The 23,647-nt window shown below is 45.0% G+C and overlaps 3 protein-coding genes across 4 annotated transcripts; 1 reads left to right on the top strand and 2 right to left on the bottom strand.

Annotated features, from left to right (window-relative positions):
* Positions 1 to 723: 723 nt before the first annotated feature.
* ntn5 (netrin 5) lies at positions 724 to 12,265 on the bottom strand. 2 transcript variants are annotated; one of them, XM_088293443.1, is made up of 9 exons: positions 12,029 to 12,265; positions 11,257 to 11,339; positions 10,167 to 10,207; positions 5,439 to 6,856; positions 4,552 to 4,740; positions 3,551 to 3,700; positions 2,593 to 2,643; positions 1,333 to 1,413; positions 724 to 1,259 (listed from the first exon to the last, which is right to left on the bottom strand). In XM_088293443.1, exons 4-9 carry the CDS (start codon positions 6,841 to 6,843, stop codon positions 775 to 777), a joined length of 2,361 nt encoding a protein of 786 aa, XP_088149569.1. In that variant the 5' UTR covers positions 6,844 to 6,856; positions 10,167 to 10,207; positions 11,257 to 11,339; positions 12,029 to 12,265; the 3' UTR covers positions 724 to 774. The 2 variants fall into 2 exon arrangements, with proteins under 2 accessions (XP_088149569.1, XP_088149568.1); XM_088293442.1 differs by lacking the exon at positions 10,167 to 10,207.
* Positions 12,266 to 13,156: 891 nt separating this feature from the next.
* Positions 13,157 to 15,305, bottom strand: cnpy4 (canopy FGF signaling regulator 4). The gene is made up of 6 exons (XM_088294322.1): positions 15,106 to 15,305; positions 14,844 to 14,970; positions 14,533 to 14,629; positions 14,316 to 14,438; positions 13,495 to 13,612; positions 13,157 to 13,422 (listed from the first exon to the last, which is right to left on the bottom strand). Exons 1-6 carry the CDS (start codon positions 15,197 to 15,199, stop codon positions 13,331 to 13,333), a joined length of 651 nt encoding a protein of 216 aa, XP_088150448.1. The 5' UTR covers positions 15,200 to 15,305; the 3' UTR covers positions 13,157 to 13,330.
* A 625-nt stretch (positions 15,306 to 15,930) lies between these two features.
* Positions 15,931 to 21,717, top strand: LOC148339060 (calpain-5). Its single transcript, XM_088293897.1, has 14 exons — positions 15,931 to 16,430; positions 16,525 to 16,585; positions 16,917 to 17,129; positions 17,203 to 17,334; positions 17,448 to 17,659; positions 17,752 to 17,944; positions 18,969 to 19,144; positions 19,281 to 19,358; positions 19,593 to 19,923; positions 19,987 to 20,109; positions 20,418 to 20,614; positions 20,838 to 20,956; positions 21,287 to 21,423; positions 21,501 to 21,717. Exons 1-14 carry the CDS (start codon positions 16,252 to 16,254, stop codon positions 21,669 to 21,671), a joined length of 2,322 nt encoding a protein of 773 aa, XP_088150023.1. The 5' UTR covers positions 15,931 to 16,251; the 3' UTR covers positions 21,672 to 21,717.
* Positions 21,718 to 23,647: the final 1,930 nt, after the last annotated feature.

Raw genomic sequence — 23,647 nt, 5'->3', positions numbered from 1 at the left:
CATGAACACGAACACCGAGCGCTGATGTTTTGGCTCCCAAATGAAAGTAGTTGCCATGTTGGCGGGCTAGACGTCCAAATACCGGTGCGATTGAAGTTGGTTGAGAAATTAAATTCACACCAAGAGGAGGACAACAGGGCGCTCTAAAAAAAGAAGCCACAACCAGTCCAGAGAACTGCTCCATACGCTTGTCGTCACGTCAGACAAATTAAAAAAAAAAAAAAAAGAATAAAATGACACCATCATTCTCTCCGTGACATGCATGTACTCATGGCCAACGACGAGGCGCTCTAAAGAGATTGATCCCTTGGGAAGCGCAGTAAACACACTGACTGTCAAGTTGAAATACAAAAAAAAAAAAACACTGTCATCCAAGCGCTTCTCCCTTTCTTTGCACAAAGTGCATGCACTCGCAGTCAACAACGAGGCACTCCAAAGCGAATGAAGATGCCTTTTAGGGTTGTCGTCGCGTCAGGAAGTCATGGAAAAAAGCATTTCAAGCTACATCTCAAAAAACTGAGAAGCACAAAGTTTTTAGTCTCTGCTCATTTTTTTAAGGAATTACTTTCCAAAATGTTTAATGCGGCGAAACCCAAATCTTCAAATAGCACGAGTGAATGATTCTGAATCCAGCCATTATCACTCTCCTCCTTTTATATTTACAATAAATACAAAGCAAAGAGTTCAAATAAAATAACTTTATGACAAGAACATGAAGGCACTTATTGGTGGTAAAGCAAAAGCGAAGCGCGTTAACAAAAGCAAAATAAGGCTTCACGCTAGCTGGCGGGTGGCGCCTTGTTGCGGCGACACGGTCGACACCTCGCCGACCGAGCTTCCGCCGTCCGTGTCAGCCAGCAGGTGAGGGGGGATGTATCCCGTCTGCGGCTCCGAGGGCTTCCCGTGCTGGTGGGCGGGCCGGTCAGCACAGCGGCCCCTCTTGTCCTGCCCTCGAAAGCCCCTCAGCTTGGGGCTCCAGTGTTCCCGCCACTGGAGGGCCAACGTGGAGCGGTCGGCCACCAGCCTCCTCTCATCCGGCGCCCAGCCCCTCTCGCCCTCGTCGGCGCCGATCAGCAAAAAGGTCCGGCCCACGTGGAGGGCGGGGCACCCGCAGGCCAGGTCCCGATCTGGGACCCAAAGGGACTGGGGGCCCCTGCGGATGCGGGAGGGGGATCCCGTGCGGAAGACCACTTGGACTGAGATGGAGAACTGCCACCAGGGACCCGAACGCTCCATCCCCTTCACCTGCACCTTCAGCACTAACACACGGGAACATTTTTGTCACTTTCTCACCAAGTCAAAGCAACCGAGGAGTCAAAGGAAGCAACCAACCGTAGTCCTTGAGGCAATACGTGTCCAAGTTCATCCTGACTTTCACCTGCGATGGTTGGCAGTGGGACACGCACGTCTCATCTGCGGGAGACAGTTGGTAGCGTTGGCGGCATTCCTTCCAGTAGGAATGTTTTTTTTTTTATATATATATTGTTGTCCAATCAGATTTTAGCTTTCATGTGTTGCTATGTCAGTCTAATCTGCCCAAGGTCTTCAAAATCATTGCTAGTGCTGACCTTTTGTATCTTAAATGTCATAGCAATGGGAATGTTTCTTGGCCCAGTTTTGTTTCATTTTTTTTACGTTACCGATGGTTTCTAAAGTTACGACATGACCGTGGTAGGATTCGGAGCTGGATTTAGACCCCAATGAAGGCCGAGCTATCAAATCCCAAACCATCACGGGTGAGGAACAACATGAACACAACGCAAATGTGTCGGCTTCAATTTGTCATCACAGTATCCCGTGACGAACAGATGACCTTGCTGAGCAGTGGACGAACATTCCAGAAGCGTCTTGAGCCGCTTGAGGTTAAGTCACATGATGCAATTAGGTTCATATGAAATATATGTTTAATTGCAGTTGTTTGAAGGTTTATAATTATTGGAATTTCCGGGAAGTACAGTATATGTAAAGTGGAATTGTTGTGCAGTGTCAGCATTCTTTCACGAGTAGTACCGAATATTGGCGAGTTGTCAAATGATATAACTCAAATGACGGGTGATGGTACCAGGTTTTCATAGTGATAAAAATTAATTTGACAGAGGGGCTGGATCAGGAGCAGATGGATGGAGTGTTTTGGTCACCTCACCTCATTGGAGAACAAAAAATACATTTAATTTTAAATGAAAGTGAACAAAAGCATTACAACAATATATGCCTTTTTATAACCACAGTATTTAGAAAATAAAACATGAACAAGGTTTATTCATTTAATTTTTTTTCAAGTTCGGCGGGCCGAATTAAAACGTCTACGGGCCGCATGTGGCCCCCGGGCCGTAGTTTGCCCACACCTGCGTTAGAGCAATGCTAGGTTATAGCGTTTTACATTACATGTTAGCATTATGCTAGCAGATCTTCCTCAATTTGCTGTTTAAGTAGATCAACTTTTACAGACTTTTTTTTTTTGTGGGTCAGTTGCGTGATTCAACACATTATTACGGAGAACGGCGCAAATGAGAAGGCAAGAACAGACACGAAGGTGTATCTAAGTGTTTTGAACTAAGTCTTATTAAAAACGGCCAATCAACTCCTACTCACCGATGCTGTATTGAGGCTGAAAAACCGGAGTTGGAGCAACCTCTTGAACACCTGCAGACAAAAAAAGTGAGAAATATATCAACCTTTTGGATAGACAGTTGCGATAGCCAATCAGATCACGAGTTGGTGACAGTTAGTCCTTCTCGCAGACCTCATGTAGAAAGTGCGAACACGTCCTGTGATTCGATTCTCACTTGCGAGAGGGCAGCGCTATGAGGAATCAACAAATCCACACCTGACATCCGAGGCCATTTTCAAGACGGACCTTTAAAAAAGAAGCTAGCTCTCGTGAGCCGAGGTCGTCCAACACCCAGTAGTGTGTGTCTGAATATTATTTCTCGAGCCGTGTTGTCATGAATGATGGTAGCTATTTATTCAAGTTGGTCTAAGTAGGACTTCACTGACGTGTAAAATGCACGGCCTGCCACTGGTGTGTGTGGTCTTTTTATTTATTTATTTTTTTTACGATCAACACGAATGTTGACTTGTTCAGTAAGGAAAAGTTGAATGCCGTCCGTTCACACATTGTCCAGGCCTCTTGTAAAAGTGCAAACATTTGTCACCACACCAGGTTTGCTTCTTTCTGTCACAACGACGCTTGTCATAATGAACAGCCCCTTACCAAATCGCTAACCCTCCAGTCGAGGTGTTTCGCATGATGTTAGCATTAAGCTAGCAGAAGTTTGTTATTCTATAATTTAGTTGAACATTCTGGTGTTCAAAATGTTTAACCGCCTTTTTGTTTTGCATTAGTTGTTTGTCATAACAAATGAGGTCATTTAAGTCCCAATCAGGCATTAGAGTTAAATGCCCTGCAAGAAGCTAATGGATGCTATACTTATCCTGGTCTGGCAGTAAAAAAGATTTCCCTGTCAGCGTTATGAGTCTTGGCCTGTTCTGTGCCCTGTGACAGGTGAAACCAAGTTTTGGTCAGCGGACAGTGTTTGGATCGACTTACGGACGCAGGGCCGCAGAGGCGACGTGCCCTGTTTGTATCCGGGGGCGCAGCGGTTGCACCTGAGGCCGATCACTCCTTGCCGGCACAGACACTGACCCGACGTGTGGTTACACCAGTGGCCCACCGCTCCCAGAGGATGGCACTGACAAGCTGGGGGAGAGAATAACCAAGGTAAATCAGAATTACCACCCCGGATGTCAAGTATTTTTCGGACTATAAGGCGCACCACGGTATATGCCGCAGTTTTCTATGTTGAAAAAAAATGTGTTGTTTACTGCATGTACAGAACAATTTTGTACTGTGAATGCACATAAAGGTACGTAAAAAGATTGTTAAAACAACTTTGTTAATTAAAACAGAACAGACCCAAGAGAAAAAAAAAATCTACATTTATTTTCAGTATTTTCTGAACTATAGAGCGCCCCCTACTGGTGCAAAAAAAAAAAATCCATAGAAAAGCCGCATCGTTGCATTGGCTGCCTGGTTCAAAATCTAGAAAAAAGTAGCGACTTATAGTATGGAAAATACGGTATGTTTTCATTGCAGACAACATCGTAGTTATGGTTGCCCTTCAGTGGTCCGGTTATAGTGGTGACACCACTTAAATGTAAAATCACAAGCGGTTCAAACTTACGCCAGAAATTAGTGTTTTTTTTTTTTTAGTAAATCTTTCTTCGGTTACCTATGCTAGTAGCAGGCAGATCAAATAAATCACAGTATCGCGGCTTCTATAAATTTTTATTTTCCATTTTAGTGACACAACGTGAGTCAAGAACGCCCGTCAGTGACAGCCACTTAGGACCTGCAACCAGTTAAAGGTCATGGGTCATAGCACATGCCAAGCGGCGGGAAGGGTTACAGGTTGCAGGTGGAAGCCGCGTCACGAATAGCTGCGCACTCTCACAAGTGTAGCCAGCCCATAAAACACTCTCGTTTATATTTCATCCCGTAAAAATCCAACACACACACACACACACACGCATGCGTTTGTAGAGACTGACGTTGGCAGGCTTTGCGGTGGTGCAGCGGCTTGCTTTGGTCCCGGGTGTACCCGTTGTGGCAATACTGGCAGTGGCGTCCGGCGGTGTGGTGGCGACACTTGAGGCACACGCCTCCACTGCGCCGTCCGGACTGCTGGAACACCTCCATGCTGAAGCGGCACTTGTTGGAGTGGCCGTTACACTCGCACGCTGGAGGAGGGGAAATTTATTGAATTGTTTTCATTTTGGAGTCACAGACTTGGACGCTCGCAATATTCTAGGAAGATTCAACTGTTTGCCAAGACAGCATTACACTGCTAAATTTCTATTGACTGAAGATAGCGGTTGGCTGCTAAATGCTAACTGTTAGCGAGCCTCTGCGCGTCAGTAGACCCATGCAGCTTGTGTTGAATGTGCTTGTTACCTGATTATTTTGTTACCGTGTGTTCAATGAAGCAATTGAAAATGCGCCGTTATCCGTCTATCCTTGAGCACTTGTGGAGGGATCACAATTTGTTCTAACTAGCGCTGACGGGCTACATTAATTAAGCTAACGATGTCAACTTTATACAACATTCTTCTTTGGCTTGTTCACGGTTCTTCTGTTTTCTGGTGTCTACTGTTTATATCTTTAATTTGAGTTTGAACTTCTTGCTTCTTTTATTGAATTATTGCATGGAACACTTTAAGTTTGGTTTTAAGCCCCAATTGTTGTGCATCTTGGTCGGCGTCTGGCTACAGAACCACAAGAACAGTCTGACGATTCAGGAGATGATAACACGGCTGGATATTCTCCGTGAAAGACAGCGTTAAGCGGGAGTTGTTTTGAGAGCTGTATTTCCGTTCACCTGTCAACACAACTGAAACGAATCCCCGCATTGTTCACCGCATTTCAACTTATGACTCACCCACACAAGGATTTGGGTGCGTGGGTGTGGCCCGATGCCAGGGTCTGTCAAAATAGAAATCCTCGCACACGTCACAATCAGGACCGGCCGTGTGATGCTCGCACACGCACACGGCCTGCCCCGCGTCGTCACGTCGGCACTTGGAAGCGTGTCCATTGCATTTGCACCGACCCCCGACCTGCAGGTCTGAGAGCGCCAGAGGGGGCACGCCGGCTGCGGTTGGGGGCACTTGTGGTACCGCCTGTAGGTTTCTGGAGGTTTGACGGGTATTGGGATGGTTGTTTCTCCGCTTTCTCAGTTCTCGTCCCTTGGACACTCTGTGGCGTCCCTCCACGGTCCAGTTGCAGTCACCGTTCGGACAAAGGAGCCACTCCTCGCCGTATTTCTTCCGACCAAGCTTACGAGCTCTCGCCCCCTTTTTTGACAAAACATCCGAGGTGGAAGTGTCCCCGCTTTCCTTGCTGGTCACGTTGTTTCCATCCTTGTGAGGACCTCTCCCTCGAAGCTTGTCTGCTTTCTTCTGCGTGCTCATTTCAGAGTTTGTTGTATCCCTGTTTAAAAAGGACGACACGTTATCCGTGTTGCTCATCGGATCTCCGGCGTCGCCCGAACTCAACCTCACAAGGTCTATAACTCGTCCGTCCTCCGTCCAGCCGTCCTTCTTGGTGCCTGAGCTCAGTTTTGCGTTTGCGGCTGTTTGATGGAAGACCACGCGGATGTCCGTCGCTGTCACCCAGTCTTGCAAAGTCGGGCTATAATCAAAATCTGGAGACGACGGGCGTCCGTCAAGGGCCGAGAACGCCAGCACCATACCGCCCCTCTGCCGTTGCAAAGGCCGTGGATCGGAGCACAGCGGTTCTGTTTCCTGATATCTGGTCTGGGCCACCGTTTGGGAGGGGAGCCCAAAATCCCCCAAGCAGTCGTTGGAATAATGTTGCATTGGCCTCCAAGTGTGTCGGTAGTCCATGGACTTAAAGACGGATATTGAGAGGGGGTCCGACGGCTCCCCATGATGGCAGAACTGCAGACTTATGTAGGTGATTTCAAAGCGCCGACCCAGGGGCACCGTGAGGACCCAGTCTCCACTGCCCTGACCCCCCTGAGCCTGCCAGCAGGTCAGGTTGTGAGGATTGTGAAGATCCGTCAAGGTGGTGATATTGCCGTCAAACTTAAAGCCTCGGACGGAGCGACTGGCGTTGACCGAGACCCCGTAGGCGGCGTTGATGAACTCGGACAGACAGTGGCGAGGACGGCCGTCCGGGTGGTAGCACGGATCGTGAGGCGAAGTCCAACTCAGCGGGACGTGGGACGGCGAGGAGAATAGTAGAGGCCGAGGAAGTAAATAAAGGAGAAGGAAAGCGAGGAAGGGAGAGGTCGAAGGGGGAAGGGAAAAGACCCGGAACATCTTGTCATCCAGCCTGTGGAGGACAATAAAACGAGAGGATTAGAAAAGATTGCCAAGAGGTCTATTCTCCATCTGGTAGAGTTGGCCACTGGGACTATTTCTTTAACAAATCATATCGCAAATTTGTCCGTCATCTGGTCGGTCGGAGCTAAACTGTTTCACGAGCAAAAGTTCAATGTTCAGTTTTGTCTCGTGTTGATCGTTTTTATAAATGTAGGCGGGTAAGTCTCGTCTCGACTGACGTCCCGGCGACCAACAGATGGTGGCTTCTTTGAAAATATGCGATCGCATCGGAACGACATCTCCCTGACTGCGCCGCCGTGCGTGCCCTTGAAGGGTGCGATTGTCTGAAACGACCAAAAAAAAAATATATGTCTGACAGCTGGAGCCAAACCCCGAGCTGGAGCGTATCCAACCCATTTATGGCTCGTCCTTTTTCCGACTGCCGCCGTTTGCAGGCATGCGATCAGGCTGAGGTGTGTGCGCCCCCAACATCTTTTGGACCCGCAACACAAGCGGCCGTCACACAAAATGATTTATCGATGGAAATCTTGCTTGAGCCCAAAACATGAATTGTTTTTGTCCCTAGTGTGAACAAATCTCTTCCTGCCTCTTCCATCTGGTCATGAGCGTAATTCATCCCACTGTCAGGATTCTAGAGTCACTTTTGGAATGTGCTCAAAACTGACAATAAACCCCAAAACTGACTTCCTCTTCAGATTATCTCCCATCGTTAGTTTCGTTCCTCCCTCACCTTACTTTCTCCCCTCGGTTGCTTTTCCGAGCCCCCCCCGCTGCCTTGCTCATGTGTCACCTGGCCCTTTCGCTCTCCGCAAGATTAATGTCGTCCTAACAAGCGTTTGACACTGACAGCAAAGTCAGCGTGGTCTGCGCAAACCCAACCCGCGGGAGAGGACGGGGCTGAGAGCCTGTCCCACCTCGTCATCCCGCTCAATTAGCAGTCAAAATACGAGTCTTCCTGAGGGAGCGTCTGGCTCAGGAAGCGGATCAAACAACCCTGAAGGGAAGTTCACTCGGGGTGGGACTGGGTTCCATCGGGGCAAGGTCGTGCACCTGTCGAGGTCGTGCGACCGATTCGAAACATATTCCCGTTAGAGGGAGGAAGCGCGAGGAAAATGTGGTGTGATGACGTCAACATCTCCAACGGCAGGGGGTGATCTTCTGATCCAACTATGCGAGGCTGGCAAGAATACATGCTGACAACCTGGGGGCATGTCTACGGCGTGGACGCCACCATCTTGGAGCTATAAAAATACAAATTCCTTTGCATGTGGTTGAAAGTAGCACTTGTTTGAAGGGTTCTAATTCCTGGCTAACATTTCTGTGAGTACAGCGACATCGTTTATATTTTAGCATTAAGCTAGTGAACATTTTTTTCAACACGGTGTGGTTGAACATTTCTGTGGTTAAATATACAGAGTTGAATTCTCTTGTTTTTGATTTTGCGTTGTGTGGCTTAATGAACTTGTTTGAAGGGTTTTGAATTACTGGCAAATATATGCAAATTCACATTAGCATATCTACGCCTTTTTCCATGATGTTAGCATTAAACTCATGGACTTTTTTTATATGTAGTTACAATCGTGTTGTCGTTTAAATGTACACACGTTAATTCTCTTTACTTGGATGTGATGTTGCTCCGTGTGTCTTAAAGTAGCACTTGTTTGTAGGTTTAGAATTGGCATCAAGCTAATTTCCATTCAGCTCTTTTGATTTGTTAGCATGAAGCTAGCGATGTTTCTTCATGTATGGTTTGGTTGAACATTGTGTGCTGGCGCTTAAATATTTAATTATCTTTTGTTGAATTTGATGCTAGGAGTTGTTTGGAGATTTATATTTAATTTGATCAATTAATTAATTTTCTGTTAGCCCTTCAATGGTGTTTTGCTAAGCTAGCGGCCACAATTTATGTATTTAATTTTTAATTTTCTTGTTTTGTGTGTCAGTTTTACAGCAAAATTCAACTAACAAACATTTTGAGAGCTGTGGGAGCAAGAGTGAGGAACAAGCGATATTTAATACTTTATGAAGTGCATTTCTTTTTTAATTTGTATGTTTTAATCGGTTTAAATGTGTTTGGTAAAACAAAGCTAGTTTAGCTGACTGCCTCGTGATTATTCGAGTGTCACATGCTTCTTTTTTGCACGCACAAAGTGAAACCTTTTTTTGTGGTTGCTGTTTTGCTTTTGTCTGGCTACCTGTTAAATTGCTCACCACTACCCCAACAAGTCCGGGGGGGGGTGTTCTGGTGAGCAGATGAGTCTCACACATTGTAAAATTCCTCGTCATGGGCCTTCAGCGGCTCGGGCGGAGGCAAAGTCAAAGTTATTGACAGTTGGTCGAACAGTGCCGAGTGGAAGAATTGATTTTTGAAACGCGACGGCGACGCTGCGGCGACGCTACGGCGACGCTGCACCGCACCTGTTAGTGCCTGTAACCATCCTGACACTTTTGTTAATTTGCAAATGTCCCCAGAAATACAACACTGCAACCTGTTTTCCCCAACCACATTCCTGCCATGCGTTTGTGCGTGCGTGCGTGCGTGCATGTGCATGTATGTGTTATTCCACACTGAGCGGATTCCAGCAGCTCCATTTTTGATGTAATAATCTAATTTTAGTGGTGGAAGTGGATTATGTATGTTTAGCCTTTTGTCCTTAGGGCTTGGAGTTCATCAAAGGAAAAACAAATCTGTCAATGTTATTTCTGTCACACTGGGAATTATTCATTCTTTTTTTTTTGCTTTAATTTTGACTTCTAAAGAAATATGTGGTGCTTTGGGTCATCAGTTGGATGGGTTGCGCATGTTTAACAGGTTTAGAACTGCCTACATTGTCCATTCCACAGGTTGGCTTCAAAGCACTACTTTTGTCAAAATGACACTCCCCATTTCACTTGAGCATAATGACTTTCTGATTTTACTACTTTGTTTGTCTATTTGACATGTATGCTCTTATGGAATAAAAACTAAGTTAATCACCGGCTTCTCAGTATTTAAATTTTTTTTTCTTGAATATTTATTTAGAGTACTACTTTATACTTTTAGCATGTTCATGTTATTTAAAGTAACTGTACTACAATACAGTTGTTGCCTACTCAACCCAGCTCTGTTCCTTGGCACTAACACCCCACAAGCACTAATTTTGTCTGAAAAAAGCTCCTCAATTGACTTCCTTCTCCACGCCACTGGAGATGTTCATTCTCAAAGAAAAATACCACGTCGCCCACTTGATATTTAAAAGCAAGCTTTCTGTCAATCCCGCCCCCTTAACCCCCACATTTTTTTTAACAAGCATACATACAAGTTGGCAGAGGTCTTCCCATGGAGGCTTCACATGTTGATCTTGAAAAACAGATGGGAATGAAATCACTGTGATCCCAGAGATGAGGCATGCTGTCGAAAGTGTGTGCGTGTGTGTGTGTGTGTGCATGTGTGTGCATATTGACGATATCAATTAAATCCACATGCTGCCCACAGGATTACTCACAAGGCGGTAACACACACACACACACACACAGACATGCATTTTAAGTCAGATCCAATAAACCAAAATAAAAAAAATAAAAAAGTGTGCCAAGGCCTCCCAATTGGATGGATCCTTCCTTGGCCCTCTCAAAGCTTTATGAAATAATGACTTTGGTGTTGTTATTTTTTTTTGCACGAGCCTACTGGCAACAGATAATAAAACAAGTTCTTCAGATGAGGTAATAACAGCAGAGTAATTTATTTGCTCATTAGCTCGTATAAAGCCTGTTAAGTTGCATTAATTCCTCATGACACTGCAGGGCAAACTAAGAAGCATAAAACATCATGCTAAGTTTTGAACATGAAAGTGAGTCATCTGCGAGGCTTCTAGTTATTCATTTATTTATTTTTTTTTTATATGTTTTGGGGTTTGATCAATTTTGGCAAGAACAACACAAGCGGCTTAATGGCGTCAATTATGTGCGGCTAATTGCGCGAAATCGGTTCCGGGAAGAACAATATTTACAGAGCTGCTCCATTACTGAATAGCACACTAATATTGATGGCGTGTGATTATTCCAGTAATCGGGCTCATAAATCGCAAGGAATAAGAAACCCTTTCATTTGTTTTATTTATTTATTTTAGATGGCGCGTTTGAACAATTCAATAAAACCTGTTGACCGATCGTTTCGCAAATGAGCATTCGGGCCTAACTAAATACATAATAAACAAGACGAGATTTTATTGTGACGTTTTTGGAGCTGTAACGAACAAAATGCTGTCACATGCACTTAATGGACGAATTGTCATTTTCGCCGCTTTTACCGCAAAAAAGGGGGGGGGGCCTTGTTTTTGCTTCATAAAAACAAAGTTCGAATCATAAATAAATAATTTGAAGGCGTGGGGTGCGTGCACGCGCGCTCACCATGTGCGTCCTCCGAGATGGTCCTTGTCCCACCAAAGTGCGCTCGCATCCAACCTCGACTCAGGCAGCGTCTGTCTGCTGGCCTGCGGGGGGAAAAACTGTAGAAGTTAGAGGAGGAGGAGGAGGAGGAGGAGGAAGAGTAAGTGGGACCTGTTGGAAGGAGAACAAATGCAGACAAGCAACTTTACGCACAAGTTCACGTTGTCCCGTTATTAGCAAAAATGGATATCGGCATTAAAACTGTTTTATTTTGAACACTATCTGAAATTCGCGTTCTGATGCAAATACGCTTGATATGTTGTGTATTTTTTACCACTTTGTGAGACACGTGTGAAAGAAAATTGAATTATTTGGGGCTAAAACAGTCATTTACGTAGGAACACTTTTAAAATATGAATTAAAAAATATATATATATAAGCAGGTTGCGGGGCAATTATGCAAGGGACAACAGTTCTATGAACTAAACTTTTTTCTTTGTCATGAAATGCAGGAAAAACTATTTTCACAATAGCTAAACTGAATTGCCCGATTTATAATTTTATCGAACTATTTTTTAATACAGTGCACCGATAATAACAGAAATACACAACGGAACCTCCTTTCTGCCTATTTTAGACATTTGCAACAATTTACTAAATAATGTTTTTCACTTCGCTGTGTCTGTTTGATTGTACCTTTTGTGAAATTTTTTTTACCGTAGTTGTATCATTGAAAAAATAAAATAAATAGCAAATTCGAACAAATGTTTTCGTTTATAATAATATTACTGGCCTTATCTTGTTTTGTTCACTTTGTGCTCCGATTAGCTCTCAGCGGAATTGGAAGCTAATTGGCGGTGTGCAGGAGAAGATGGTTGTCAGATGTGAAGCAAAGCTCCTGCAGATGGAAATGTAAGATGGAGGTCGGGAGGGAACACTTGATTGGAGCGAAGTTTCCCCCCGGAGAAAGCCATAAACCTGATTGATGGCTCCCCTGGAGGAATGTTTCCCCAGGTGTGCTGCTTCTTCTTTTTCTTTTTCACCCATGTGCGTGTCTGCGAGTTGCCGCGCACTTAACGAATGCTTTGCTTGGATGCGGGACAAGTGCAACAAGAAGGTAAGACAAACAATCATAATTCGCGAGGGTTGCACTCAAAGGACACGATAAAAGTCGGAGCTTTGTTCAGATGGAAAGGTGCTCGGTGCTCGCTGACAGGTGCTTCGGGTTGCCAGACTTTGCGGCCAAGAGCGAGCAAAAACCAGAACAAATTCAATGGCGTGCACTTCGGACGTCATCGGCAAACTATTTAGCGTGTGATTTGGTTTGTTGGGTTTATTGCTGCAAGGGGGGAAAGGACGCAGTATAGGAATGTATTGTTATTTAAGAGATGAGAGGTGTAAAAAAAAAAGGGGGGGGGGGTAAAATAAAAATTGCGTTCAAGTCTACTTTTCCATAAGATGGAAATAAATGCGGTTTGTTTTTTGTACATTTTTAATTTATGAGTTATTCGAAGGAACCACAATCTCGCATTAAAACCAGCCACTTTTAAGTTATAAATTCAATGTAGTAATAAGAATAAAATAAAAAAGAATTGTGCCTTAAAATCGCACTCTAATTATGAATTCCGTTTTATTTATATCGCGTAAAAAAATTGTAAAGATACATTGTTTTGTTTTTCTACATTTTTCATACAATTTTGGTATGCCCGTGTTGCCTTGTGGCTCATGAACAGGAGCTATGGAATGAACATTATTAAACACGAGAAAGCATCTTTCGTTTGCTTGTGGCGCCCTCCAGTGGCTATTTGTGTTACGACTCGGGTGACGCTCAACAATTGGAAAATAAAACAAATCCAACTGAAGTGGTTAGTTTCTGAACAACAATAATAAAAATGCATGATTTTTTAAAAATACTTTATTGCATTTTTAAAAACTGTGCAAATTGCATTTGAGGGTCTCAACTATATACATGAGCCTAAAAGGGTTAAAAGACATGAAATTGTTGAAGGAGCACTTCATCCTTTCACCAGGAAGCGGAGCCTGCACAAAATATATGTTAACGTGTCGATTCAACATCACTCCACTGTTCTGCGGGTCAAAGTTCGCCTGCAAGTCTGGTCTTTGTGCTGTCTTCCTCTGTGCCGCCGCTGGTGCCCGGGTCTCCCTTCCACACCTCCTTGAGACATTCTGCACCACACAAAACACACATTAGCACAGACCAAAGACAAGACACAATCTCTGGGCCAAGGTGTGTCCGACCTCTCTCGGTGGCTCCGAGGACGTGCTTCTCGCACAGGAAGTCCTCCAGCATCTGGTCTTGATGGTGGAGGTACCAGACCTCCACCACTTCCTCGTATTGCTCCAACATAATCTCGCACTGGGGACGGGGACACAAAGTTGCTCGTACACGGGATTTAAGGATTCTCTTTAGGGACTCAAAATCAGTCTAGTAAGTCAAAGTCCACCATCTGCTCATTAAATGTCCACTCGGTCATTGTCCACCCCTTCAGTGTGCCAACATTTGCCAAAAAATGTTGAGCCTCCCAGCAATTCTAGCAAAGGCCAAAAATGTCCACCCTCATAACAATGCTAACGTTAGCAAAAAAAAAAAAGTCCATCCTTTCATGTCAGGATGGACAGCAACAAATCCATCCCATCACTGTCCACCTTCTCAGGAATGCTAACATTAGCTAACAATGTCAATCTTGTTACTGTACACAGTCCTAATATTAGCAAAAATGTCGACTGTCGTTTCCGTGCAGTCAGCAATGCTAATATTATGGAAAAACGTCCACCCTGTCATAGTCCACCCTTTTGGCAATTTTATTGTTTTTGTACATGTTGTCCGCTTGCAGTTAATGTCAACAAAACAAAACATTGGTCGCTTGACAAATACGCATAATTAACGGCAAATTACGACTTAATACAATGAACATGAAGTTCAATGGGAAATGTCGATTTGTTTTGCTGAAATGGTGTAATACATTGCCAAACGTTATTTGCCGGCCCCTATTCTATTTATTTGCTTTTCTAATAAATTGTCGAAAGGCATAATGGGCACTTTGCACTGATTTTTCTACCTGTTTCTTCATGTCCGTCACTTCCACGGAGGGCTCATCCCACAGCTCGTACGGCAGACCCAAATCCACTTTGACACCTTTGTGAACCAGGTTCTTCAACGTAGTCATGGTCTGGCTGGAACCCTGCAGCACACGAGAAAGGCGTCACAAAAACGAGCAGGAAAACAAGTGAGTGCACGTAGAAAACTGGATTCCCAGGAAGCGAAAGCGAGGTGACCTTGGAGTAACGCAGGCTGCCCGGCCGCTCGGCGTGAACGCTGTACTGCAAGATGCGCTCGCATATGTTGTCGATGGCTTCCATCAGACGGGTCTCTCTAGATAAAAAGATGAAGGAAACACATTTTAAGTGACTTCTCATTGCAGTGTGTGTGGAAATGTTTCCACCCAGGAGAAGATCTCAGAGTTTTATTCCTCTGCTACATTTTCATGATGGTTATGATTCTGAAGGAGGACACCAAAGGCATTTTATGTTGATAGTGACCTGTCGTCATCATCCTGCCCACATTTGAAATGCAAGATTAGACTTACGAGGTGTTGTACTTGATACTTTTTCTTCTTTTGCCAGTGTCCAGCACTTCTCCAACCTCCAGCAGTTCCTTGGAGCGGCCGCTTCTGCGCAGGGCTTCCTGGAGCTCCACGGTGAGAAACTTGCACACTGGAGTAAGTAGACATTAAGATCTGTTCTAACAATTTATTGACGACCAATGCAAAATGTGTAGAGGATGTTTTTTTTTTATGGTAAAATACCGCCACTTAGCGGTAGCTGGCTAAAGAGTCACCATCTTCTCACCTTCACATTTATTCGGTAATCTCGCATCGTCGTCCGCTCGTACGAAAGCGTAAAAATAAAGTAAATAAAAGGACACTCCAGCGACAAGTTTCATCGTAGTTGTTGGTGAAATGACAGCGTCGACTAGTGGACTACTTCTCCCAGAGCCACATCGGCAGCCAGGATGAAACTGCGCATGCGTACAGATTCGAGCAAACGACTTCTTCATGTTACGTTAACGGCGGTTTCAAACTGCAATAGCACATTACCGCCATCTATTGTTCACTAACGATTACTGCATTGGTTTATAATCGAAATCCGGTACGTTCATAAATCAAAATAAAAACAGAAGAAAATAGAAAAAAACGAGTTCAAACCCAAATCACTTAGAGTGATGCATTTAATATAATTCTATTCTCAAAAATTAAAATAAATACGTATTGGTTTTATCGATTGCTTATATTTCTCATAATTCTTGTATTGACTGCAACTCCTGTATTAATGATACGTCTCTTTATTTAGCTCCTCTCTCGTACTTTTACACCATAATTATTTGTTAGATGGAAGCCATTTCCCAACTTCATATTTTCCCACTGTGTACATTTTTTTCTTTTTTACTAAAACAATTCAGCATTTTTGTTGCAAGTTCTTGGTGTGTAGTTGCTACCATTTCTAATCGGCTTTCTATTTGGCTGTGAAGCGGTCAAGAGTCACGCCTTCTATTTCTCATGTGTCAGTGGGCAACACACTCACACTCACGCGCACACACCCGCTCTCACATACTCTCGATGGAAACTGATACCCAGGGAGTCATGTTTGACATGCTAAGTAAGGGCAAAAACATACGACAGTAGAAGCTATTCAATGCGATATTCACGGGCCACGCTAGCTCTTGTGTGAGTTGAGCAAGTTCTAACTGTGTGTGGAGAACAAGACGAAAAATGTTTTAAATTAGAACAGCAGAAGCAGCAGTAAGTGATACGCACGCACATAAACACACACTCTGTCTCGTGGAAAAGTCATTATACGGCCTACGTGTCCACACACCGGTGAGTGAGGTTAAAGTGCTCATCTTGAATGTCTGAAACTCAAGTGTTTCTTATGTAATTGTAGCTAGTTACTCTTGTGATCAACGGTGTGTTATGTCACCGTGTATGCTGACTGCCTATGGTGTGGGGTGTGTGTGTGTGTGTGTGTGTGTGTGTTTGTTTGTGCAGATGGATAGAGTTACACTGCAGTCACCAACACCCGGAGCCTGCTCGCGATACAGATAAAGACGGTCACACTGCCTCTCACACCTTCATCCTGGAAGCGACGTGCATCCCGCAGGCACATTTGTCATCCAGGTGCGAAGCGATACATTTCCATGTGGCACACGTGGAGATGAATCGTGGAAGCGTTGCAGAAAAAACGACCCGGTTGAATTCCAGCTGACTGCAGGACGAGAGGAGAGGCGGAGGATGAATTAGGCCACCCGAGGAAGTGGCGGTGCCCTCCGAAGGTAAACGTTTTGCTTCTTTCGATCGGGTACAGAGGTGCCTTGAGATCAACGAGGGCAGACTTGGGATGCTTCATGCCACAACTTGAAGTTTGCGGTCAAACTAAATATAAAAAAAAGTGTGAACTGTATTTAAAACAAGTAAACGGAACGGTTTTCCAACTTATTGCGAACATTGAAATGCTAATGCTAACAGTTTGTGCTGAAAATCCTGGTTTTAGATGTGCAATGGATAATTGAACACAAAGAGTGTAGACAGATAATATTTAAAGCATCTTATTGAGTCGCTTGGAGTAGAAGTCGCAGAACTAAAATTTGCCTTTGGTGATTTAAGCACGACAAAGAAGAACGCCAATTCAGTGTTTCCCCGTTCACGACGAGCATGACAGATCGAGTGAGTGACTTCCAAGGTCAGAGCTTCCACAAGCTGCGGCGGGCCTGCCTCCGACGCGGCGCACTCTTCAAGGACCCCGAGTTCCCCACCACCCCACAAGCGCTATTCTACAAGAGGGCACCGCCGCCAGGGGTGACCTGGAAGAGGCCGCAGGCGAGGACGGGTCGCTTCGGGAGCTCGGCCCCGTTTGCCAGATTCGCTGACCCGCTCTGTCTTTCCGCCTCAGGAGATATGCAAGGACCCGCGTCTGTTTGTTGATGGCATCAGCACACGTGACCTGCACCAAGGTAGTCTGGGTAACTGCTGGATGGTGGCGGCCATTTCCTGTTTGGCGTCTGAGCCCACCTTGTGGAAAAAGGTACCCCCCCCCCCAGAACAGAATCTTGCGAATAGATGAAAATAATTTCATGGAACCTAAATTTGAATTCAGGTCTTGTGCTCACTGTGATGTTTCCCACTCCTCTGGCCCAGGTCATCCCCGACCATGCGGACCAGGAATGGAACCCCAAGCGTCCAGATTTGTACGCCGGCATCTTCCATTTTCGCTTTTGGCGCTTCGGCCGCTGGACGGACGTGGTTGTGGACGACCGGCTGCCCGTGAGCAGCGGCGGCGTTCTGCTCTTCTGTCGCTCGGCCACGCCGCGAGAGTTTTGGAGCGCCCTGCTGGAGAAGGCCTACGCCAAGTTGGTCACACGGCCCCCTCGGCGGACAACCGTGCGTCTCGTACGCTGACTGAGTAACGCGTCCCGCTTTGTCGCCGCCGCTGTCCTCGTAGGCTAAATGGCTGCTACGAGGCTTTGGAGGGAGGAAACACCGCTGAGGCTCTGATCGACTTTACCGGAGGGGTTTCGGAGCCGCTCGGGCTGAATCGTGAGAGCCTCGGCTTGCGCGCCGATCAGAGGAAGGCTCTCTTCCAGATGCTGGCCAAGGCCCACGAACACAAAGCCCTCATCACGTGTTCGATTCGGGTAATTGATGACAAATGCGCACGGGGGGGGCGGTTCGGCTCACTGTGATTGGGACCAGCGGTCGGCTTCACATCTCTACTCTTAAATATTGTTCATCAGCAGATCGTCTGGAGTCACTTCTTGTGCGTTCCAATGAAACAAACGGTTGCAATTCTCAATTAAATGTATAAAATCACCCTGAAAGCAAAATCAAATACGACATTTTCTGTTATCAAAATTTGAAATAAATTAACATGCCCTAGATTTACAAAAAAAAAATCTATTCTAAATGTTTTTCTTATTCCAAATTTTAAAAATTTCCCTCAATTCCACATTTTTCACCCAAAAATTCAACTTCGGTCGTTATCCAAAATTTAAAATTTCCATCTCATTCAATTCGTGTTGGGGATGATTTTTAATATTCGACAGATTCCCATGTTCCATAAATTCAATTCAATAATAATGGCTTTTAATCAGGTTTGTTTTGTAGTCTGGAAATAACGTTAATTAGATGTCAAAAGGAAATTGGCCAGCTAATGATCTTGAAATAATGTTTATGAATTATGTAACCTCTGCCATTAGCCTCTCGTCACGCACTGTCGCTTCCTTAGTTTTTTTTTTTTTTGTTTGGGTGTGGGAGGGGTCAGACTGGTGAAATGCAAGGACGCTTAGCGCTTTAAAAGGACGAGGATGGATGTGGACGGAGAGCAACTATTTTAATTTAATTTAATTTAATTTAATTTAATTTAATTTAATTTTATTTTATTTTATTTTATTTTATTTTATTTTATTTTATTTTATTTTATTTTATTTTATTTTATTTTATTTTATTTTATTTTATTTTATTTTATTTTATTTTATTTTCTAAAATACGGTCCTATTTTGTTCTGGGTGGCATTGCTCAGTGCAAGCGTAGTTGTCTCCCAACGCAGAGGTTGGGGGTTCAATCGCTGTCCAGTTTGAATAGCGAAGGTAGAAAAGCGCGACAATGTTCGGCCCCTTGATGCAAAATCAAAGGTATCTATTTTTTTTGTGCCGTTGCCAGCCGTCCGAAGGCGAGACGGCGGAGTCGGTGATGGACTGCGGGCTGGTGCGCGGACATGCCTACGGAGTGACGGCGGTGAGGAAAGTGTGGCAGGGAAGCGGAACGTCTCGACTCTTCTTGGTGCGAATGCGGAACCCGTGGGGCACCACCGACTGGACGGGCGCCTGGAGTCAGCGGTAATGGGCCCTCTAAAAGTTTTAACAATTTTCCTCACAGCTTTTCTGGTATTTACATGAAATTCTTCATCCTATTTTTTTTCCATCTGGTCTTAAAATGGCGTGGATGTGAATCTTTTTTTTTTCCCCTGTGCAGGTCTCAGGAGTGGCAGCAGATGAGCCGTGCAGAGAGGGAAAAGATGGGACTTGTAATTCGGGATGTTGGTGAGTTCTGGTGAGTATTGTAGGTGTTTGCCTTAACATATACCAGAGCTTCTCAAATAGTGGGGCGTGGTGCGATGCTGAGGGGGGCGACCCTGGGGAACATGTTTTTTTTTTTTCCACCGTACTACAATAAAGTGTAATTGCACATCCACTCCAGTAGTTGGCAGTGGCGCTCTCCTTGCCCATTGTGCAATTCTTGGAGTCACATGGCTTGGTGTCTACGTGGATCCTGTCCTTCCTCCAGGATGGCCTTTGAAGACTTCTGTCGCTACTTCACGGATGTGGTGGTCTGCCGCCTGGTGGAGAGGGCCCTCCTGTGGCCCAGCTCCCACTGGAGAGAGGTGCGCTGCTACGGGGAGTGGGCGCCGGCGCCACCCCGGCCCAGCAGGCCCCCATCGGGCGTCTGCACGCTGAGCCGGAGGAAGGACGAGGAAGAGACGTTGGATCAAGGAAGGTGCGCGGAAAATGAAGAGCGTGAGGAGGACGTGAACAAAGGCGGGGGGGTCCAGATGGACAAGAGGAGCCGATGCGGAGGATGCATCAACCACGAGGACACGTTCTTGAACAATCCACAAGTAAAGCAACATTGAATCTTTTTTTGTGTCAACAAGCTGCAAGGTAAGCTTTTCTCTCTCCAGTTCATGTTTGAGGTCCGAGGCCGTGCGGAGGAGGTGCTCATGTGTCTGCAGCAGGAGGACCAGAGGATCCGGAGGAAGGATGGCGGAGGAGACAACCTGCCCATTGGGTTTGAGGTACTCCAGGTGAGCTCGCTCACAGCTTTTTGGAGAAGCCGTTGGAGTATTTATCTTTGAAAGGCAGCTCCAGCGAATTGGATGCAAATTTTTAATGGCCCATTTTGAGCAAGTTTTTTTTTTTTTTTTTTTTGGGGGGGGACTGGCAATCCTCATTTGCTAAACATTTTTTTTCGTCAGTGATTCAGCGCATATCCTCGTGCGCTGAATTCTGACCGCATGCTACTGAGTACAAAGAGCGACCCCATTGTCGTAAATCAAGCATATGGACTAAAACCTTTCATTGAAACTTTAACCCCACGCGGCTCCCCCTACAGGTGGAGGAGAACCGCTGCAGCCGCGTGCAGCGTGTTCTGGAGCAGGCGGCCAGTTCCGTCTACATGGACTCTCGCAGCATCACGCTGAAGGCCACTCTGGCGCCGGGCTGCTACGTGGTGCTGCCCACCACGTATTTACCGGGAGCCCGCGGCCGCTTCCTCGTGCGCCTCGTCTCACATTCGCATGTCCAACTCAGGTGAGGCATTTTACACACTTTTTGCTTTTGACAATCTGGAGAGGAGGGAGGAAGGAACATATGTGCAAGTCCTAAGTCATAAGCATTAAGCCAGCGGACGTGAGAGCAAAGTTTTGTGCTTTTTTTTTCTAGCAAAAAACAAAAAAATCAAGTTGACCCGAGTCATGTGACTCTCTCACCTCTACCATTCAGTACTTTCTATTAATGCTTTTTTGTCTCGTAGGGAACTGAAGGACGACTTGCCATCTCCCTCCTTATTCCAGTGCTTTTTACCTCAGCCCACCGTGGTGACCACAGTCCACCTACGGAGTGCAACAGGACTCTGCCCTCCCAAACAGACGGGTAGCGCCTCGCTCCTTTGGAATTCAACCGATACAGTGGACACACGCGCACACACACACATACACAGAGAGAGAGAGAGAGAGAGAGAGAGAGAGAGAGAGAGAGATTGCGGCTGTGTGAAGAAGCAATTGAGAGGCAAAATAAGCATTTTAAGGTGTATACACGTCACTTTTTTTTTTTACAGAAGGCTAGAACGACAAGTTAGTAATATTGTGCTCCTAAAATGTACAATAACATTGACACCAAGTTGAAGACCCTTAAACCACATTTTTGGTCAAGTTTTCCTCGTCGTGATCTCCGCCTCTCTAAATGCGGTGTTATGCTCGACAGCTCCAGATGTTTACGCCATCATCCGTTGTGAGAGCGCCACCGTTCGATCTCAGGTGTTTAAAGCTGAAGGAAATCCAGAATTCCACCTGAGAGCCATCTTTTACAGGAGATACCCCGATGCGCACATCTCAGTCGAGGTTTGTTATCTTCCAGTGATGTCACACATTTGACACGTGTGCGTTTGTTTGATTCCCGGGGTGTCGCGTGCGTGCAGATTTGGAGCAGAGGTCTGCTGCGGGACTCCATCTTGGGCCACGTCCGACTCCACACGACGCCGACCGACCAGAGTCGAGACCACGCGATGGTGCTACGAGGCGGCCGGTCGGGTTCCGGAGGCCGCGTCTGCGTGGAGACGTCGTCGAGTGTCTGCCTGACAGACCTGTAGCCGCCTGGCGGCCTCATATGGTTGCCGCGGAAACAGGAACGGCACCTTTCCCTGGAGCATTTTCACGCGAATGGGGGAGGTTCACACCAAATGCCAAATGCTCGATATTGCTGTACTTTGTTAACGGTTCAAAGTCGTTTTGTTTTCTTTCCATGTGTCAATTCTTAATCTGAAACGACGTATGACCTCCAAATAAATAACATCACGCATGTTTCTATGTTCTTGTCCGTTATTATGATGATGATGATCGGGTGGGTTGTTGCAGAGCTACGTTTGTTTTTTTTCTACTCTGTATGCATTTCAACTGTCAAAATGCAAATCCTTCTTTTTGACAGAAGTCCCAAATCCAGTTCCAGAAAATAACCCTTGCCACAGTTTGTCTTGAGCCGCAGGTGCTTCGACTCATCAGGCAGGTAGCTAAACCAGTTCTGCTCTTGAGTCAAAGCACTTTTGGCTCATGACAAACTGTGGCAGGGTTTGCTTTCTGGACCTGGATTTGACACCGCCATCACATGAGGAAGATTTGACTTTTGCATTTTGATATCTACATAACATTTACACACTGTTCTTTCCTTTAAATTAAGAAACATTTTAGGGAAAAGGTGTCATTCTCATCTGCCACATTTAGTGGCTAACTGTATCACACGTAATTAGACGGAAAAGGATCGGAGCCACTGAAGTGACTTAAAAGTCGGAATTTCCATTTTAGTGTGAGAATTCTGAGAAGAAAGTGACAATTCTCAATTTAAAGAATTCAGAATTCTGTAAAATGAGAATTCTGAGAATAAAATCCAAAATTAATCAGGACCTTCTGTACCCACTTTAAAGTCAGAATTCTGACTTTAATGTGGGTACAGAAGGTCTGGAGCAATGTGGGAACATTTAAGTGAGAATTCTGACTTCGAATTCTCACTTTAAAGTCAGAATCCTGCCAACCTTTTTTTTTTTTTAAATCGCCTTCCGTAGAATTTCGAGTGGATGTTTTGTCAAACTTATTCCAAAATGCGATTGTTCAGGATATCATTTTATATAATATATATATATATAATATATGCCAATTTGTTTGATACCAAACTGTATAATATAATATAATTAATACAATTAATATATTATAATATAATATAATATAATATAATATATAATGGCCAGTATTCTCGAATCATTCACACAAAAGACATTTAACGTTGTTTTGAACTTTTTTGGGTTGGTTTTGGGTTCTTTGTAAAAATGAGAATAACTTGTAGCGAACGATCACCTTCGATCACCTGATAGCTGGCATCTGGCGAACCACCCTCGCTGACGTCATCAGTTGATACCCAGCCACGAGGCTGCCGCACACGCTGTGGAGGAGATTGGAGAAGGAAGACAAGCCCCACGCGAACCCTGCACGAGGTCGTCAGTGCCGGCTCGGGTAGGGAAAAAAAACACTTGCGTGGTCACGTAGGACGTAAAAATGGCGATTGTTGCATGTTTGGGGAACTAAACGGACAATGTGTTGGTGTTTAAGTGGGGTGTGGTGTTGAAACTTTTTATTGCAGGGCGAGGTTGTGTTGTTTGGAGAAACCAGTTTTGTGGTGCTTTTACATTGCTCATTTGACTCTACTGCAAATTGACCTAATGTGCTGTTGAAAAACAAACAAACAATGATTTTTTTTAAATGTCTTTACTAAACATAGCAAACAAAAATGTATTGTTGTTGCCAAAGTAACATGTTCCGGTGTCGAGTGGATTACACTTTCCTAACTTAATGCGCCAAACCACATCGGGATGGGACCGTACCTGGGAATGCGGTTGGACTGCTTTCATGGAACATGATTTGTAAATCTCAACGGTCGGTGGAAACTGTGATAATGTCTTAAATATGTTAAACAACAACAACAAACAAACTAAATAGCTGACATTTTTTAAGAAAAAGTCAACAAAATGGGATGGTTGCCGGAAGTGCCGTTTGCGTTGCGTCACCCTGCACAGGTCAA

This window comes from Idiotropiscis lumnitzeri, chromosome 4, assembly GCF_059441095.1.
Source record: "Idiotropiscis lumnitzeri isolate Australia: NSW breed Sydney's pygmy pipehorse chromosome 4, RoL_Ilum_1.0, whole genome shotgun sequence".
Lineage (NCBI taxonomy): Eukaryota > Metazoa > Chordata > Actinopteri > Syngnathiformes > Syngnathidae > Idiotropiscis > Idiotropiscis lumnitzeri.
Note: the sequence above shows the minus strand (reverse complement) of the source record. Positions and strands in the feature narration are given on the sequence as shown.

Excerpts from the sequence above, each read along its gene's own strand:
- cnpy4 (XM_088294322.1), bottom strand. The coding sequence starts at position 15,199 with ATGAAACTTGTCGCTGGAGTGTCCTTTTATTTACTTTATTTTTACGCT. Across the intron at positions 13,613-14,315 it reads TGACGGACATGAAGAAACAG|TGCGAGATTATGTTGGAGCA; the intron begins GTAGAAAAATCA and ends CCCCGTCCCCAG. Across the intron at positions 13,423-13,494 it reads CCTCGGAGCCACCGAGAGAG|AATGTCTCAAGGAGGTGTGG; the intron begins GTCGGACACACC and ends TGTGTGGTGCAG.
- LOC148339060 (XM_088293897.1), top strand. The coding sequence starts at position 16,252 with ATGGTGTGGGGTGTGTGTGTGTGTGTGTGTGTGTGTGTTTGTTTGTGC. Across the intron at positions 19,145-19,280 it reads ACGGGCGCCTGGAGTCAGCG|GTCTCAGGAGTGGCAGCAGA; the intron begins GTAATGGGCCCT and ends TCCCCTGTGCAG. Across the intron at positions 19,359-19,592 it reads CGGGATGTTGGTGAGTTCTG|GATGGCCTTTGAAGACTTCT; the intron begins GTGAGTATTGTA and ends TCCTTCCTCCAG.
- ntn5 (XM_088293443.1), bottom strand. The coding sequence starts at position 6,843 with ATGTTCCGGGTCTTTTCCCTTCCCCCTTCGACCTCTCCCTTCCTCGCT. Across the intron at positions 4,741-5,438 it reads GCACCCAAATCCTTGTGTGG|CGTGCGAGTGTAACGGCCAC; the intron begins GTGAGTCATAAG and ends CCCCTCCTCCAG. Across the intron at positions 2,644-3,550 it reads GCCTCTGCGGCCCTGCGTCC|GTGTTCAAGAGGTTGCTCCA; the intron begins GTAAGTCGATCC and ends TTTTGTCTGCAG.